The following is a 15,875-nucleotide window of genomic DNA, read 5'->3' on the forward strand; positions in this document are numbered from 1 at the left end:
ACCGACCGACGGACGGACGGACGGACGGACGGACGGACGAGCCGAGCGGCCTCAGTTTCCCGGGCGGGGCCGCTCCTCGCTCCGCCCTTGCCGCCGTCGTTTGGGGCGGACGGGGCCCTTCCGGAGAGGAGGCCGAAGCGCCGGGCCCCGGGCCCCCCCCGCCCCCCCGGACGCCATGTCCTGGATGTTCATGAGGTGAGGGCCGGGGCCGGGGCCGGGTCCGGGTGGCGGGCCGCGGGCCGCCGCCACACGCCGCGCTCTGTTTATCACACGTGCGGCCGCTACGCCAACCCGGCCCGCCGCAACAGCCGGGGGCGGGGCCGCCAGGACAGGACAGGACAGGACAGGACAGGACAGGGCCGGGCCAAGCCTCCGCCCGCCGCCCCGCACCGCACCTCCCCGCCTGCCTCCTCACCCCTACCCTGGAGCCTTCAGCGCGTCCCCTCATCCATCCCATCTCCCCATCCATCCCCCATCCCCCCATCCATCCCCCATCCCCCCATCCATCCCATCTCCCCATCCATCCCCCAACCCCCCATCCATCCCATTCCTCTACCCATCCCACAACCCCCCACCCATTCCATCCCCCCTATCCATCCCATCCCCCCATCCATCCCATCCCCCCAATCCATCCCATCCCCCCCAATCCATCCCATCCATCCCATCTCCCCATCCCCTCTCCATCCCTCCATCCCTCCCAACCCCCCAATCCATCCCATCCATCCCATCTCCCCATCCCCTCTCCATCCCCCCCATCCATCCCATCCCCCCCATCCATCCCATCCCCCCCATCCATCTCCCCATCTCCTCTCCATCCCCCCCAATCCATCCCATCCCCCCCAATCCATCCCATTCCCCCCAATCCATCCCACCCCCCCAATCCATCCCACCCCCCCATCCATCCCACCCCCCCAATCCATCCCACCCCCCCATCCATCCCATCCCCCCATCCACCCTATCCCCCCCGAATCCATCCTATCCCCCTACCCATCCCATCCTCCTACCCATTCTTTCCGCCTACCCATCCCCATCCCATCCCCTTACCCATCCCATCCCCTTACCCCTCCCATCCCCTTACCCATCCCCCTACCCATGCCATCCTCCTTCCGAACACATCCCCTTACCCAACCCATCCCCCTTACTCATCCCATTCCCCTTACTCATCCCATTCCCCTTACCCATCCCATTCCCCTTGCCCATCCTCTTCCCCTTTTCCATTCCCCCTACCCATCCCACCCCCCCGCCCCCACAACCCATCCCATTCCCCCTTCCCTTCCCATCCCCCTTCCCACCCCGCCCCATCCCCGGTCAGGAGACCAGGATGCCAAACCCTACCACCGCCCTGGGCCTCTCCCATTCCCAGAGAACATAGAATCTTTGACCAACAGTTTTCCACGAAGGGGGTATAGCTTAGTGGTGGAGCATTTGACTGCAGATCAGGAGGTTCAGCGTCCCTGGTGCCAGGCCGAGGGCAGAGGTGGAAGGGGCCTGGATGATGGAACCTGGCGTGACCCTCGGGCACAGACCTTGCAAAAGGTGACCGTGTCTGGCACCCAGAGGGCCTTAGGACCTTAGGGGTTGGCTGCGATGATGATTAGGTTTGACTCTTTTTTGGTTTTTAATGACATTTGTTATGCATTCACTTTGTGTCAGGCACTGTACTAAGCGCAGGGGGTAGATGCAAGCTATTGGACGCTGCTCCTGTCCTACATGAGGATCACAGTCTTAATCTCCACTAGACAGATGTGGTCACTGAGGCCCCGAAGTGAAGTGATTTCCCCGAGGTCACCCAGCAGCATGGCCTAATGGATAGAGCACGGGCCTGGGAGTCAAGAGAACCTGGGTTAATAATAATAATAATAATAATGTTGGGATTTGTTAAGCGCTTACTATGTGCAGAGCACTGTTGTAAGCGCAGGGGGAGATACAGGGTCATCAGGTCATCCCCCGTGAGGCTCACAGTTAATCCCCATTTGACAGATGAGGGAACTGAGGCCCAGAGAAGTGAAGTGACTCGCCCACAGTCACACAGCTGACAAGTGGCAGAGCTGGGAGTCGAACCCATGACCTCTGACTCCGAAGCCCGGGCTCTTTCCACTGAGCCACGCTGCTTCCCTAATTCTAATCTCGGCTCTGCCGCTTGTCTGCTGTGTGACCCCGGGCAAGTCATTTCACTTCTCTGTGCCTCAGTTGCCTTACCTGTAAAATAGGGATTAGGAGTGTGAGTCCCATGTGGGACAGGGACTGTGTCCATCCTGATTACCTTGTCCCTACCCCAGGGCTTAGAACAGTGTTTGACAGATAGTAAGTGTGATAATGGTATTTGTTAAGGGCTTAGTATGTGTCAAGTGCTGTTTTAAGCACTGGGGTAGATCCAAGGTAATCACGTGGGGCTCACAGTCTTAATCCCCATTTTACAGATGAGGTAACTGAGGCACAGAGAAGTTAAGTGGCTGGCCCAAGGTCACACAGCAGACGAGTGGCAGAGCTGGGATTAGAACCCACGTCGTCTGACTCCCAAGCCCGCGCCGTTATTCACTAAGCCAAGCTGCTTCTCTACTGTTGTTATTATTATTACTGTTATAATAATAATAATAATAATGTTGGTATTTGTTAAGCGCTTACTATGTGCAGAGCACTGTTCTAAGCGCTGGGGTAGACACAGGGGAATCAGGTTGTCCCACGTGGGGCTCACAGTCTTAATCCCCATTTTACAGATGAGGGAACTGAGGCGCAGAGAAGTTAAGTGACTTGCCCACAGTCACACAGCTGACAAGTGGCAGAGCTGGGATTCGAACTCATGACCTCTGGCTCCAAAGCCCGTGCTCTTTCCACTGAGCCACGCTGCTTCACATGGCTGTTATATGACAGCCGGGATTAGAAACTAGGATCTTCCGACTCCCTGGCCCGTGCTCTCTCCACGAGACCACATTGCCTCTCTAATGGATGAAATAGAATCGAATCTAATAGAGGAGTTAATCAATCAGTGGTTCTTATTGAACACTCATTGTGTACAGAGCACTGTGCCTCTGAGCACTTGGGAGAGTACAGTGCAACAGAGTTGGTAAATACCTTCCCTGAGCTCACAGGCCAGAAGGGGCCAACAGGCATGAAAATAAATTGCAGAAAGGGGAAATGGCAGATTATAGGAATATGAATATTAATGCAGAGGGTAAGGTGAGCGAGAGAAGCAGCGTGGCTCAGTGGAAAGAGCCCGGGCTTGGGAGTCAGAGGTCATGGGTTCGAATCCAGGCTCGGCCACTTGTCAACTGTGTGACGGTGGGCAAGTCACTTCACTTCTCGGTGCCTCAGTTCCCTCATCTGTAAAATGGGGATGAACTGTGAGCCTCACGTGGGACAACCTGATTACCCTGTGTCTACCCCAGAGCTTAGAACAGTGCTCTGCACATAGTAAGCGCTTAACAAATACCAACATTATTATTATTATTATTATTCACTTCTGTGCCTCAGTTCCCTCATCTGTAAAATGGGGATGAAGACTGTGAGCCTCATGTGGGACAATCTGATTACCCTGTATCTGCCCCAGCGCTTAGAACAAGGCTCTGCACATAGTAAGCGCTTAACAAATACCAACATTCTTATTATTCACTTCTCTGTGCCTCAGTTCCCTCATCTGTAAAATGGGGATGAAGACTGTGAGCCTCACGTGGGACAATCTGATGACCCTGTATCTACCCCAGCGCTTAGAACAGTGCTCTGCACATAGTAAGCGCTTAACAAATAACATTATTATTATATGCTAAAGGGCTATAGAACTGAGTTCATAGGCTACACAGAGGGGAGGGCCAGTAGGGGAAATGAGAGCTTAGTCGGGGAAGACCTCTTGGAGGAGAGGGGATTTTTAGGAGGGTTTTGAAGATGGGGAGAGCGGTGGTCCGTCTCATGAGTGGGGAAGGATAGCCAGGCCAGAGGGGGGATGTGGGCTAGGGGTCAGCGGCAAGATAGGGGAGACCGAGGTACAGTGAGTAAGTTGGTGTTAGAGGAGCAAAGTGTGGGATCTGGCTTGGTTTTAGGAGATGGAGGTAAGGTAGGAGAGGGAGAGCTGCTTGAGTGTCTTAAAGCAGATGCTCAGGAGTTTGATGGCACTGGTGGATGGGTGGAACCATAGGAGGGTTTTGAGAAGAGGGGAGATGTAGAATGAGGTGGTTTTTTTTTTTTAGAAAAAATATTCCGGGCAACAGAGTGAAATATGGACTGGAGCGGGGAGAGACAGAAGGCAAGGAGATTAGCGAGGAGGGAGAGGATAAGTATTTGGCTCAATAGTTATCCTTCTTGATAGTAGCTGTAACATTTTTTAACCACTCACCGTGGGCCAAGCACCGTACCAAATGACGGAGGTAGATCCAAGGTAATAAGGTTGGACACAGTCCCTGTCCCACATGGGGCTCGCCGTCGGAGTAAACAGGAATTGAGTCTCCATTTTGCAGATGAAGAAACTAAGGCATAGGGAAGTGACCGGCCCAAGGTCGCCCAGCGGGCAAGTGGTCGAGCCCGGATTAGAAACCAGGTCCCCTGGACTCCCTGGTCTGTGCACTTGCCCCGAAGCCACGCCGCATAGGATTTGGTATGTCCTTGTAGATCGTAATCCCTCTTAGCATCACAGTTTGATGTGGGGGGTTTTCTTCATAGAACAAAAACTATAGGACACCCCTACTTGTGCAACAATCAACTAGAGAATGGCCTGGAGCAGTTTTGTTTTGCCATGATGCTTGGGATTCCTTCATGCATCCAAGAAGGCTGCCAGTTAGTCATTCAGTCAGTTGTATTGAGCGATTACTGTGTGCAGACCACAGTACTAAGCGCTTGGGAGAGTATAATACCACAGTATAGCAGAATTTATAGGCTACATTTTAGGTGCTCATTACAACAAAATAGCGGTAGTAGGTAGAAATAGCATTTACTGAGTGCCCGCTTTGTGTGGATTGGTGTCGTAGGTGCTTGGGAAATGCAGAGTAATGGAAAGTTGCTTGTCCTCAAGAACCTTACACTCTTACAGGGGAAACAGACACAGACCTATTTACAAATACAGTCATCAAAATAAATAATTGACTGGGCAATTGAGTAAACATGTTCATAGGAGCTGAGGATGGATATAAGTATGTAAGTGAAATTGGTTAAAACAGGGAAAATACCATGTTACTTAAATCACAAAGAGTTAAGATGTTTTTCCATGAAACGTTTTTATTCAATTGCATTATATTCATTCATTCAGTCAAATTTATTAAGCACTTACTGCGTGCAGATCTCTGTACTAAGCACTTGGGAAAGAACAGTACAGCAGTAAAGAGTGAGTCCCTGCCCACAAAGGGCTCAGGCCTAGAGCAAGGGAGACAGACATCAATACAAATAGAGGCATCAATACAATTAAATAAAATTACAGATGTATGCATAAGTGCTGTGGAGCTGGGAGAGGGGGGAAGAGCAAAGGGAGCAAGTCAGGGTGACTCGGAAGGGAGTGGGAGATGAGGAAAAGTGGGGCTTAGTCTGGGAAGACCTCTTGGAGGAGATGGGCCTTCAGTAAGACCTTGAAGTGGGGGAGAGTAATTGGCAGATGTGAGGAGGGAGGACGTTGCAGGCCAGAGGTAGGACGAGGGCCAAGTGGGACAGGCGAAATGGAGGCCCAATGAGGAGGTTAGCACCAGAAGAGCGAAGCGTACGGCTGGTTTGTAGAAGGAGAGAAGCAAGGTGAGGTAGGAGGGGGCAAAGTGATGGAGTGTTTCAAAGCCAATGGTGAGGAGTTTTTGTTTGATGCCCAAGTGGATGAGAAACCTCTCTCCAGGCTCTTCGGCGGGGGGCGTTGTGACATGGCCACGTGACATGTTTTACAGAACGTTTCTGTAGAAAAATGATCCGGGCAGCAGAGTGAAGTATGGCCTGGAGTGGGGAGAGACGGGAGCTGGAAGGTCAGCAAGGAGGCCGAAGCCGTAATCCAGGTGGGGTAGGATAAGCGGTAGCAGTGGATAACTGGTAGCAGTTTGGATAGAGGGGAAGGGCAGATTTTAGCATCGTTGTGAAGATGGAACCGACACGACTCAGTGATGGATTAAATATGTGGGTTGGATGACAGAGAGGAGTCAAGGACAACGCCAAGGTTCTAGGCTGGTGAGACAGGAGGGATGGTGGTGCCGTCGACAGTGATGGGAAAGTCAGGGGAAGGACGAGGTTTGGGTGGGAAGATGAGGGTTGTTTTGGACATGGTAAGCTTGAGGTGATGGGAGGACATCCAGGTAGAGATATCCTGAAGGCAGGAGGAGACGGGAGATTGCAGAGAGGGAGAGAGATCGGGGCTGGAGATGGAGATATGGGTATCATCCGCATACAGGTGGGAGTTGAGACCACTCTGGCCGGTGTTGCTTAGAGACAAAGACAGTGTAGGGAGGGGAGGGGGGAAGAAGAGGGACAACAGCAGCTTAGGGTAAGGGGTGCTGTGGGTCCCTGCTCTGTTTCTCCTCCTTTATTCGTGGGAAAGCAGCGTACAAGCCAGCACATGGGAAATGGTAGGAGTTGGGGAATAAGAGGACAGTTGTCGTAGTGGCTAGAATTAAAGGCACCACACAGCCCAATTCTGCACCTAAGGAATGTGAGCAGATCCAAAAAAGCAAAAAAAAAAAAAAGCAATAGGAGAGGGTGGAGAGGCAGCAGAGGCTTAGAAAGGTCTTGCCAAAGGGGCTGGCCCAGGTCATGGACTCAAGGAGGGAAACGGATCCAGATGGTCCTCTCCGTGGGAAGGCTGTCGTTCCCATCCACCCTCCCAGAGTTCCCGCACGAGGGGAGGGCAAGGGGGAAGGCCGAACCACTAACCTAGCCTGCAGATACTTCCCCACTAGACCGTTTGCCAGGCAGGGGCCGTTAGCTTAAAGTTAGTCTGCTGAACCGCTCCTTGATTTGCTAGGTGTTTTACGCTATATTACATGCCATGTCTTTGAGTGGATCTCTCTATGGAGTTTGTGATGGAAAAATGTTCGGGTCGATGCTATGCTTCGAATTACTTTAACCAAGAAAAAACAATGGTGGAGGGGTATTAACCTTACAGGACATACAGCATGAAAAGGAATTTCAATCTTTTTGGAAATGCCGGAAGAGATCCCGATTTATCACATGTAAATTTAGGAGGAAATGTGCCCCGTGACATAATCTGGGGTAGGCCTGTAATTCCTTAAATCAGTTTCGCCTCTGGATTTTTTTTTTTAAACCCTAATACAGGATCTGCTTACAGTAAGCACTTAGTAAATACTGTCGCCGCAACTACCGTGAGCGGAAGACCAGGCGGTAATGGAAGCCAAGAAGGAGTGGTAGGAGAGCCAAGAAGAGAACCAGGAGAGTTCCGTGCGGCTAGAAGCGTGGCCTAGTGCAGAGAGCACAGGTCCTGGAGTCAGGACCTGGGTTCTAATTCCGTGTCTGCCACCTGCCTGCTGGGTGACTTTGGACAAGTCATTTAACTTCTCTGTGCCTCAGTTTCCTCATCTGTAAAATGAGGATTCAGTGCCTGTTCTTCCCTCTACTTAGGCTGGGAGCCCCATGTGGGACAGGGACTGGGTCTGACCCAATTATCTTGTATCTATCCCAGTGCTTGACACATAGTAAGTGATTAACAGATATTATAATAATAGACTGTGAGACAGACAGGGATTGCACCCGATCTCCATATACTGTGTCAACCTTAGAGCTGGGTATAATGCTCGGCAGAAAGTAAGCGCTTAGCAACTACTACAGTTATTATTATTATTAGAACTACAGCCAGAGAGATTCTGAGGGGATGGCTGCTGTCTCTAAGGCAGCCAAGAGGCTGAGGAGGAATAGGATTTTGTAGAGATTATTCAATTTTGCCAGAAGGGAGTCATATTAACAAACCATAGTGAGCTTTTTGGTAGAGGGAAAAGGGCAAACTCAAAATCCAGGGGGTCTAGAAAGAATTGGTAGAGCAGATGGAGGCAGTGAATTTTCTAAAGCCTGTTCAGGCTGCACATGTTTTTGAATTATTAAAGGTTTTGGTTTTTTTTTAGCAATCCAAGTTGTGTAATTTCGGTGAGATTTCAAAGGGTTTGTGTTTCGCCTCAGACTGTTAATTTCAAGTCCAAAGACTCTAAAGTGCCTCCATTGAATTTCTACCTGAATGGAAACTTGAGAGATCATAGATTGTTCATTCCTTGTGGGGCTGTTCCTACATATATCTAAGATTTGAATTGAAAATGTTACTTACCTGTCTCATCTTGAAAGGGCAATTGGAAATCTGGGGATATCCGGGATTAATATTTCAATCCATAGTATTTACTGAGTGCCTTCTATAGGTAGAGGAGTGTACTAAGTACTTGGGAGAGCACAACAGACTTAGGTTTTATAATGGTATTTGTGAAGTGCCTAAAATTTACCAGGCACTGTACTAAGTACTGGGGTAGTTAGCAGCTAATCTGGTATCTACAGTTCCTTTCCCACGTGGGGTTTACAGACTTAAATCCCATTTACAGATGAGGTAATTGAAGCACAGACGTTAAGTGACTTGCCCAAGGTCACAGAGCAGATAAGTGGTGGAGCCAGGATTAGAACCCACGTCCTTCTTACTCCCAGGCCCTTGCCCTTTCCACTAGGCCATGTGGTTCTCTTTTTGCCACTGACCCTGTTTTGTTTTGTTTTGTTTTGTTTTGTTTTGTTGTCTGTCTCCCCAGTTTAGACTGTGAGCCCGTTGTTGGGCAGGGATCGTCTCTATCTGTTGCTGAGTTGTATATTCCAAGCACTTAGTACAGTGCTCTGCACGTAGTAAGTGCTCAATAAATACGATTGAATGAATGAATTAATGAGCTTACAGTCTAGCCGAGGAAACCAGCACTAAAACACATTACCCTTAGGAGGACAAAGGAAAACTTGAAATATTCATGAATTAGTATTTAAGTCGTGAATTAGTATTTAAGGAATGGGGTATGTAAAATATGTACCAAGTGCTATGGGAAGTTGTGAATACCTAAGTAATGAGATGGCATAGAAGAGCATTTGGGCAGTGGCGGGTTGGAGGAAGGGATTGGATAAATAGTGCCAGGAGAAAATGCGAAGTTGCAAAGGAGAGAGGTCAGGGCTAGTGAATTAGATTTGGGAGTCTTGCGCAGAGAGCTAGTAAGAGAAGCAGCGTGGCTCAGTGGAAAGAGCACGGGCTCAGGAGTCAGAGGACCTGGTTTCTAATCCCGGCTCCGCCACTTGTCTGCTGTGTGACCTTGGGCATGTACATAACTTCGCTGGGCCTCAGTTCCCTCAACTGTAAAATGGAGATAAAGACTATGAGCCCCACGTGGGACAACCTGATTATCTTGTAACTACCCCAGAAATAGAACAGTGCTAGGCACATAGTAAGTGCTTAACAAATGCCATCATTATTATTATTATTGAAGCCTCGGGAGTGGATGGGCTCTAGTAGATGAGTTTCGTGTGAGAAGAAAAGGGGACTCGGAACAAAACCTTGAGGGACACCCATAATTCAGGATGGGAGATGAGGAAGAGATGGCAAAAGTGATGGATGGAGAGAGCCGCTAAAGCCTGGTTATTATGTATGTGTTTCCAGGAGAAGGGAGTAGCCCATAGTATTGAAGGCGGGCAAAATGTTGAGGATTGGAGCAGTTGCCCGATCACCCCTTTAATAATCTGCTGTTGCTCCTTCATTCTTCTGCTTCCCACTTGTTTCTCAAGCGATCCATACTCAAAAATCCAAATCCTTTACCTAAACCTCTGCCCCATCTCCTCTTGCTAACTAAAATCAAGTGTTCATATTTACCTCTCCTTCAGTACTGTTTTCACCTTCTCACTCTGATGGCTTCTTCCCTTCGGCCCCATTTCGAAAAATCCCTCTCTCAATCCCACAGTCCTCCAGGTATCTCCCATCTCCCTAATCCTGTTCATTCAGTCAGTCAATCGACCAGTGGTATTCACTGAACACTTACTGTATTCAGGACACTGTACTAGACAGTTGGGAAAGAACAATACAATTCAGTAGAGTCGATAGGCACAATCCCTGCTTACAGTCTAATGGAGGGAGCCAAAGTAAATTATAGATCAGGAAAATGGCATAATGTAAGCTTATGTCCATAAGTGCCGTGGGGATGTGGGTGGGGTGAGTATCCGGTGCTTCAAGGGTACAGCGTGGCTCAGTGGAAAGAGCCCGGGCTTGGGAGTCAGAAGTCATGAGTTTGAATCCCGGCTCTGCCACTTGTCAGCTGGGTGACTGTGGGCGAGTCACTTCACTTCTCTGGGCCTCAGGAACCTCATCTGGAAAATGGGGATGAAGACTGTGAGCCCCACGTGGGACAACCTGATGACCTTGTATCTACCCCAGCTCTTAGAACAGTGCTTGGCACATAGCGCTTAGCAAATGCCATTATTATTATTATTATTTATTATTATAGCAGCCTTCTGGCTGAAGTCAGAGGGACCAGCAGGGAGCTGGTTATAATAACCTAACGGTGATATGAGCAGAGTATTAGCAGTTTGGGTGGTGAGGAAGGGGACAGATACAGGAGATGCGAAGAACCCACCAGTTGGAATTTGCTGTCGGCCCTCATTTTTTCTCTCCTCAAATCCCTTTCCTGGCTCCATGTGTCTGCACATTTAAAAAAAACAAAAACCCTCACAGTTGGCTTCAAAGATCCCCACCAACTCAACCTGTCATACCTATCTGCTCTCTGCTCCTCCCCCACTCGCTTTCTCCTTTCCTTCCAAATTAACTTTCCTCACTCTTCCCCACTGTCACACTATTCCCCTGACTTAGACTTCACACTATTCCCTGATTTAGACTACCCTCCCTTCCCTAATCTGACAGACTACAACTCTCCACACAGTCAAAGCTCTGCTAAAATCCAACCTCCTGCAACAAACCGTTCTCAGTTTCCTAGCACCCAATGCCATAAGAACCTATCCTAGGCACTCTCCTTTCGATGTTTATGTTTATTCAATCGTATATGCAATTGTAAATTACAGCTACTGTAAATTCTTTTGTCTCCCCATTGGAATGTAAGCTCCTTGTTGGCGGGGGTGGTGTTGCTTCTTTGTGATTATTTTTTTTATGGCATTTGCTAAGGACTTACTGTGTGCCAGGCAATATGCTAAGCACTGGGATAGATATACACTAGTCAAGTTGGCCACAGTCCCTGTCCCACGTAGGGCTCAGTCTTCATTCCCATTTTACAGATAAGGTAACTGAGGAGCAGAAAAATTAAGTGACTTGCCCAAGGTCACCCAGCAGACTTGTGGTGGCTGAGCGGGATTAGAACCCAGGCCGGAGCTCTATCCGCTAGATCAATTCCAAGCATCTAGTACAGTGCACTGCGTAAATGAATGCTGATGTCTTTACAACTAGAGTGGAGTTCATTAGATTTGGCAAAAGGAATTCATCAGTGACACTGGGGAGCGCGGTCTGAAATCATAAGGTCTTCCACTATATTCAGTTGCATTTATTAAGCATTTACTGTGTGCAGAGCACTGTTCTAAGCGCTTGGGAAAGTACAATACAGCAATATAAAGAGAGACAATCCCTGTCCACAAGGAGCTCACAGTCTAGAGGAGGGGAGACAGACATCCATACAAATAAACAGGCACCAATATAAATAAATCTTAAGCTCTTCAGGGTTGGGCTCTTACCTCCCTCTTGTACTCTCTCAAATGCTAAGTACAGTGCTTTTCCCAGAGTAATCACTCAATAGATATATTGAGTAAATGCTAAGTGCTAAAGTACAGTGCTCTTCACAGAGTAATCACTCAATAGATAAATTGATTAACTAGGGTGAAGAGGGCAGAAACCAGACTGGGGAATGTGGGCAGGAATGGGAGGGAGTTGGGGCAGTAGCTGGCCAATGCAATGGGATCTAGAGAAGATTTTTCTCTTTTAGGACTGGGGAAACATGGGTGTGTTTGAAGGGGGAAGGGGAAAAGAGCCAGTAATAATAATAATGTTGGCATTTTTAAGCGCTTACTGTGTGCACAGCACTGTTCTAAGTGCTGGGGTAGATACAGAGTAATCAGGTTGTCCCACATGAGGCTACAGTTTTAATCCCCATTTTACAGGTGAGGTAACTGAGGCACAGAAGTTAAGTGATTGTCCACAGTTACACAGCTGACAGATGGTAGATCCGGGACTTGAACCCATGACCTCTGACTCTCAAGCCCATGTTCTTTCCAAGTGGGTGATTAAAGATGGCAGTCTGGGAAGGAAGAAGAGTGGATGCAAGTGTTTTTTGAAAGTGGGAAGAGTTGACGATAGAGTAGATTTTCAAAGCTTGTGGCAATTCTCAGTATGGTCTAGTGGAAATAGCACAGGCCTGGGGAGTCAGAAGACCAGGGTTCTAATTCTGGCTCCACCACTTGCCTGCCGTATGTCTTTGTGCAAGTCTTTTAAGTCCTTGGTTCTCAGTTCCTCATCTGTAAAATGGGGATTCAGTATTAGTTCCTCCCTCCCCCATACCCTGTGAGTCTCACGAGACAGGAACCGGTCTGCTTTTATGGTCTATAATCGAGAAGCAGCGTAGCCTAGTGGAAAGAGCACGGGCCTGGGAGTCAGAGGACCTGGTTTCTGGCTCTGCCACTTGCCCTGCTGTGTGACCTTGGGCAGGTCACTTTACTTCTCTGTATCTCCTTGGCCTCATCTGTAAAATGGTGATTAACTTTGTGAGCCCCATGTGGGATATGGACTTTGTCCAACCTGATGAGTTTTTATCTACCCCAGCGCTTAGTACAGAACCTGGCATGTAGTAATTGACAAATATTAAAAAAATTCATTTTGAGAGAGTCATTCAGTCGTATCTATTAAGCGCTTACTGTGGGCGATCACGATGAGAGAAGGCGTGACCATGATGTCAGTTGAGGGGGAGACTCGGTACACGCACAGAGGCTTTAATTTTGCCAACAAAAGTAGTATCGTCGTCCGGGACAAGAGATGGAGGAGGAAGATGGAGGAGGATGAGAGTCTCTGGGAGGAGTTATAGGTCTGAAATAATTGGTGCGGGCAGTAGGCGTGGGAGTCGAGAGAGGAAACTGAGTGTTTGTTGCCGAGTGTTAGAGAAGAGGGCAGTCACAGCACATTAGGGTGGACTGAAGCGGCCAAAGGCAACCTAGTGCTTGGATTTCCCCCAACGACTCCAGCACAGTTGTAGAGCGGAGGGAAGGGAATCATGGCGGTAATCCAGGACTGGGGATTAGCGATATGTGTCGACAGAGGGGGGAGAAGGAGGGAGTTTAGTTTGGCAGAGAGGGTGGTGTTGAGGGAATGGATCTGTGCATCAAGATTGAGGGGTTTGCGTAGGGAGCCTCAGAGCCGCACGATGGCCGGGGATAAATGGAGGGAGTCTGGGGATTAAAGGTCTCTGAAGAGGAAAGGAGTCATTTGCTCTTTGTGGGCAGGGAATATGTCTACCGACTCTGTTGTATTATACTCTCCCAAATGCTAAGTTCAGTGCTCTGTTCACAATAAGGGTTCTATAAATAATATTATTTGATTGCTTTTGCAGTGGGGAAGTTGTCGGAGAGAAGGCCGGCTTGGAGGTTGCGCTCAGAGAGGGGCATTTCAGAGTTGGGAGGTTAGAAATTGTCCAGTGACCAATAATGATGAGAACCTGTATGTGTCCAAGTTGATGAGTAGGCGAGGTGGGGAGGAGCAGGAGATCAGTTGAGATGAGGAGTGAAAGGAAGCAGGTGACTTGGCGGGTGGGGAGGAGAGGGGTCATCCTGAGCTTCCACGTGGACACGGAAGTCCTCAAAGATTTGTGAAAGAGAGAAGGAAGGTGAAAAATTTATCCAGGTTGACCGCTCCGAAACTGGGAGATGGGATCAGGGGGTGACTGCAGCAATAATCCAAATGGATGGTAGAGGCAGCCATTCCAAGGATTCACATGAAGAGAAGGTGAGGGATTGGGGTAGGAGCCCGTGAAAGTGGCACCTAGGGACAAGAGGAGAACACCACCTCCTCCTTTGCCCATGAATCAGAAGTAGAATCCCCTTCTGGTCAGAGCAGCCGTGGAGACGGTGTCTTCTGGAGCTGGATTCTAATGCCGGCTCCGCCACTTGGCCGCTCTGTGACTTTGGGCAAGTCACTTCCCTTTTCTGTGCCTCAGTGACCTCATCTGTAAATCGGGAATTAAGATTGTGAGCTCCATGTGGGGCAGGGACCGTATCTGTTACCGATTTGTACATTCTAAGCGCTTAGTACAGCGCTCCGCACATAGTAAGCGCTCAATAAATACTATTGAATGAATGAATGAACCTGATTACCTAGTATCTACCCCAGCGCTTAGTACAGTGCCTGGCACATAGTAAGTGCTGAACAAATACCATTATTATTATTATTATTGTAGAGTGAGTCAGACCTTGGTGACCGCAAGCCAAAGCAGTGACTGGATTCATTCATTCAGTCGTGTTTATCGAGCTCCCACTGTGTGCAAAGCACTATACTAAGCACTCAGGAGAGTACGTGAAGGGAGTGTGCTGATAATCGAACAGAGATGGGGTGGGAGGGGTGGCTCCGGTGAAGTCCTGAAGTTCCCCATCTCTTGCATAGCTGCATGGGCCCCTTGGTCCTGTGTGGGAGTGCAGCTTTCCAGGCTCTGGGTATGACAGATGAGATGCTGGAGGAAAATGTGGGACGGACGGAGGGAGGGAACGCTCTGTGGTTTTACCTTGCTTTCTTTGGGGGGTGGATATTCTGTTACAGGGCGATGACAGGTTCGTTCAGTAATTCCTTCATACTTCAGCTTGCATGCGGATTCACCTGTTCCCTCTCAGTGTATTAGAGGGTGATCACTGCAAATGTTGAAAGAGTGTATTTTGTTTCTGAGAAGCAGTGTGGCTCCGTGGAAAGAGCCCGGGCTTGGGAGTCACAGGTCATGGGTTCAAATACCGGCTCTTCCACTTGTCAGCTGTGTGACTGTGGGCATGTCATTTCACTTCTCTGTGCCTCAGTGACCTCATCTGTAAAATGGGGATTAACTGTGAGCCTCACGTGGGACAACCTGATTACCCTGTATCTACCCCAGCGCTCAGAAAAGTGCTCTGCACATAGTAAGTGCTTAACAAATACCAACATTATTATTATTAATTTTAAATTCCTTAAATTGGCTTAATTAATAGTCATATGACCCGAGAGGTGTTAAGTGGAAATACCTTGTGTGTTTTACGAAAGGTAATGGTTTATTACATCTTTTATTTTGTTCTAGAGATTCTCTTTGGAAGTATCTGCAGTCCGTGCAGTATGGAGTACATGGAAGCTTTTCCCACTATTCCTATCCAAATTTGTTTTCTACTTTTGATCCCGAAGACATCATGCCTCCAGATGACTTTATAACAGGAGATGAAGATATAGATTCAGTTCTATTTGGAACTTTGCGAGGCTTTGTAGTTGGATTGCGCTATTACTCAGGGGTGGTAAGTAGACTGTGGACACTGAGATGATATGTGATCATTTGGATTATGTTATCCAGCTGTGCAAGATAGGAGAAGGATTTCAAAATATTCCAAAAAATGAAATCTAAAAAAAATTGACGGTCCAACTTGACTTGCATCCGAATTTTTATCCCCTCCTCCTTCCAACTCGGAGGCGTCAAGAGTCCTCAGAAGTTATAGGGACAGTCATTCGTGGATTGCTCATTGTGGGAGACTGTCGAAAGGCATGCGTGCAGATAATTCTGAACTGCTTTGCGGAGTCAGTTCAACGAAAGCAACATGGCATAGTGGATAGAGCCCGGGCCTGGGAGTCAGAAGGTCATGGGTTCTAATCCCAGCTCTGCTACTTGTCTGCTGGGTGACCTTGGGCAAGTCACTTCATTTCTGTGTGCCTCAGTTACCTCATCTGTAAAGCGGAGATTGAGACTTTGAGCCCCACGTGGGACAGG

General features: G+C 48.7%; 1 protein-coding gene across 2 annotated transcripts in view; it reads left to right on the forward strand.

Annotated features, from left to right (window-relative positions):
• HLTF (helicase like transcription factor) overlaps window positions 1-15,875 on the forward strand; it is a 56,265-nt gene continuing 40,390 nt past the window's right edge. For both annotated transcript variants that reach the window (XM_029060669.1, XM_029060677.2), the window contains exons 1-2: window positions 1-195; window positions 15,201-15,408. In XM_029060669.1, coding sequence (XP_028916502.1) covers window positions 176-195; window positions 15,201-15,408 — 228 coding nt within the window. In that variant the 5' untranslated portion in view covers window positions 1-175. The remainder of the gene's footprint in view (window positions 196-15,200; window positions 15,409-15,875) is intronic.

Source organism: Ornithorhynchus anatinus, chromosome 1 (assembly GCF_004115215.2).
Source record: "Ornithorhynchus anatinus isolate Pmale09 chromosome 1, mOrnAna1.pri.v4, whole genome shotgun sequence".
NCBI classification, from domain to species: Eukaryota; Metazoa; Chordata; class Mammalia; order Monotremata; family Ornithorhynchidae; genus Ornithorhynchus; species Ornithorhynchus anatinus.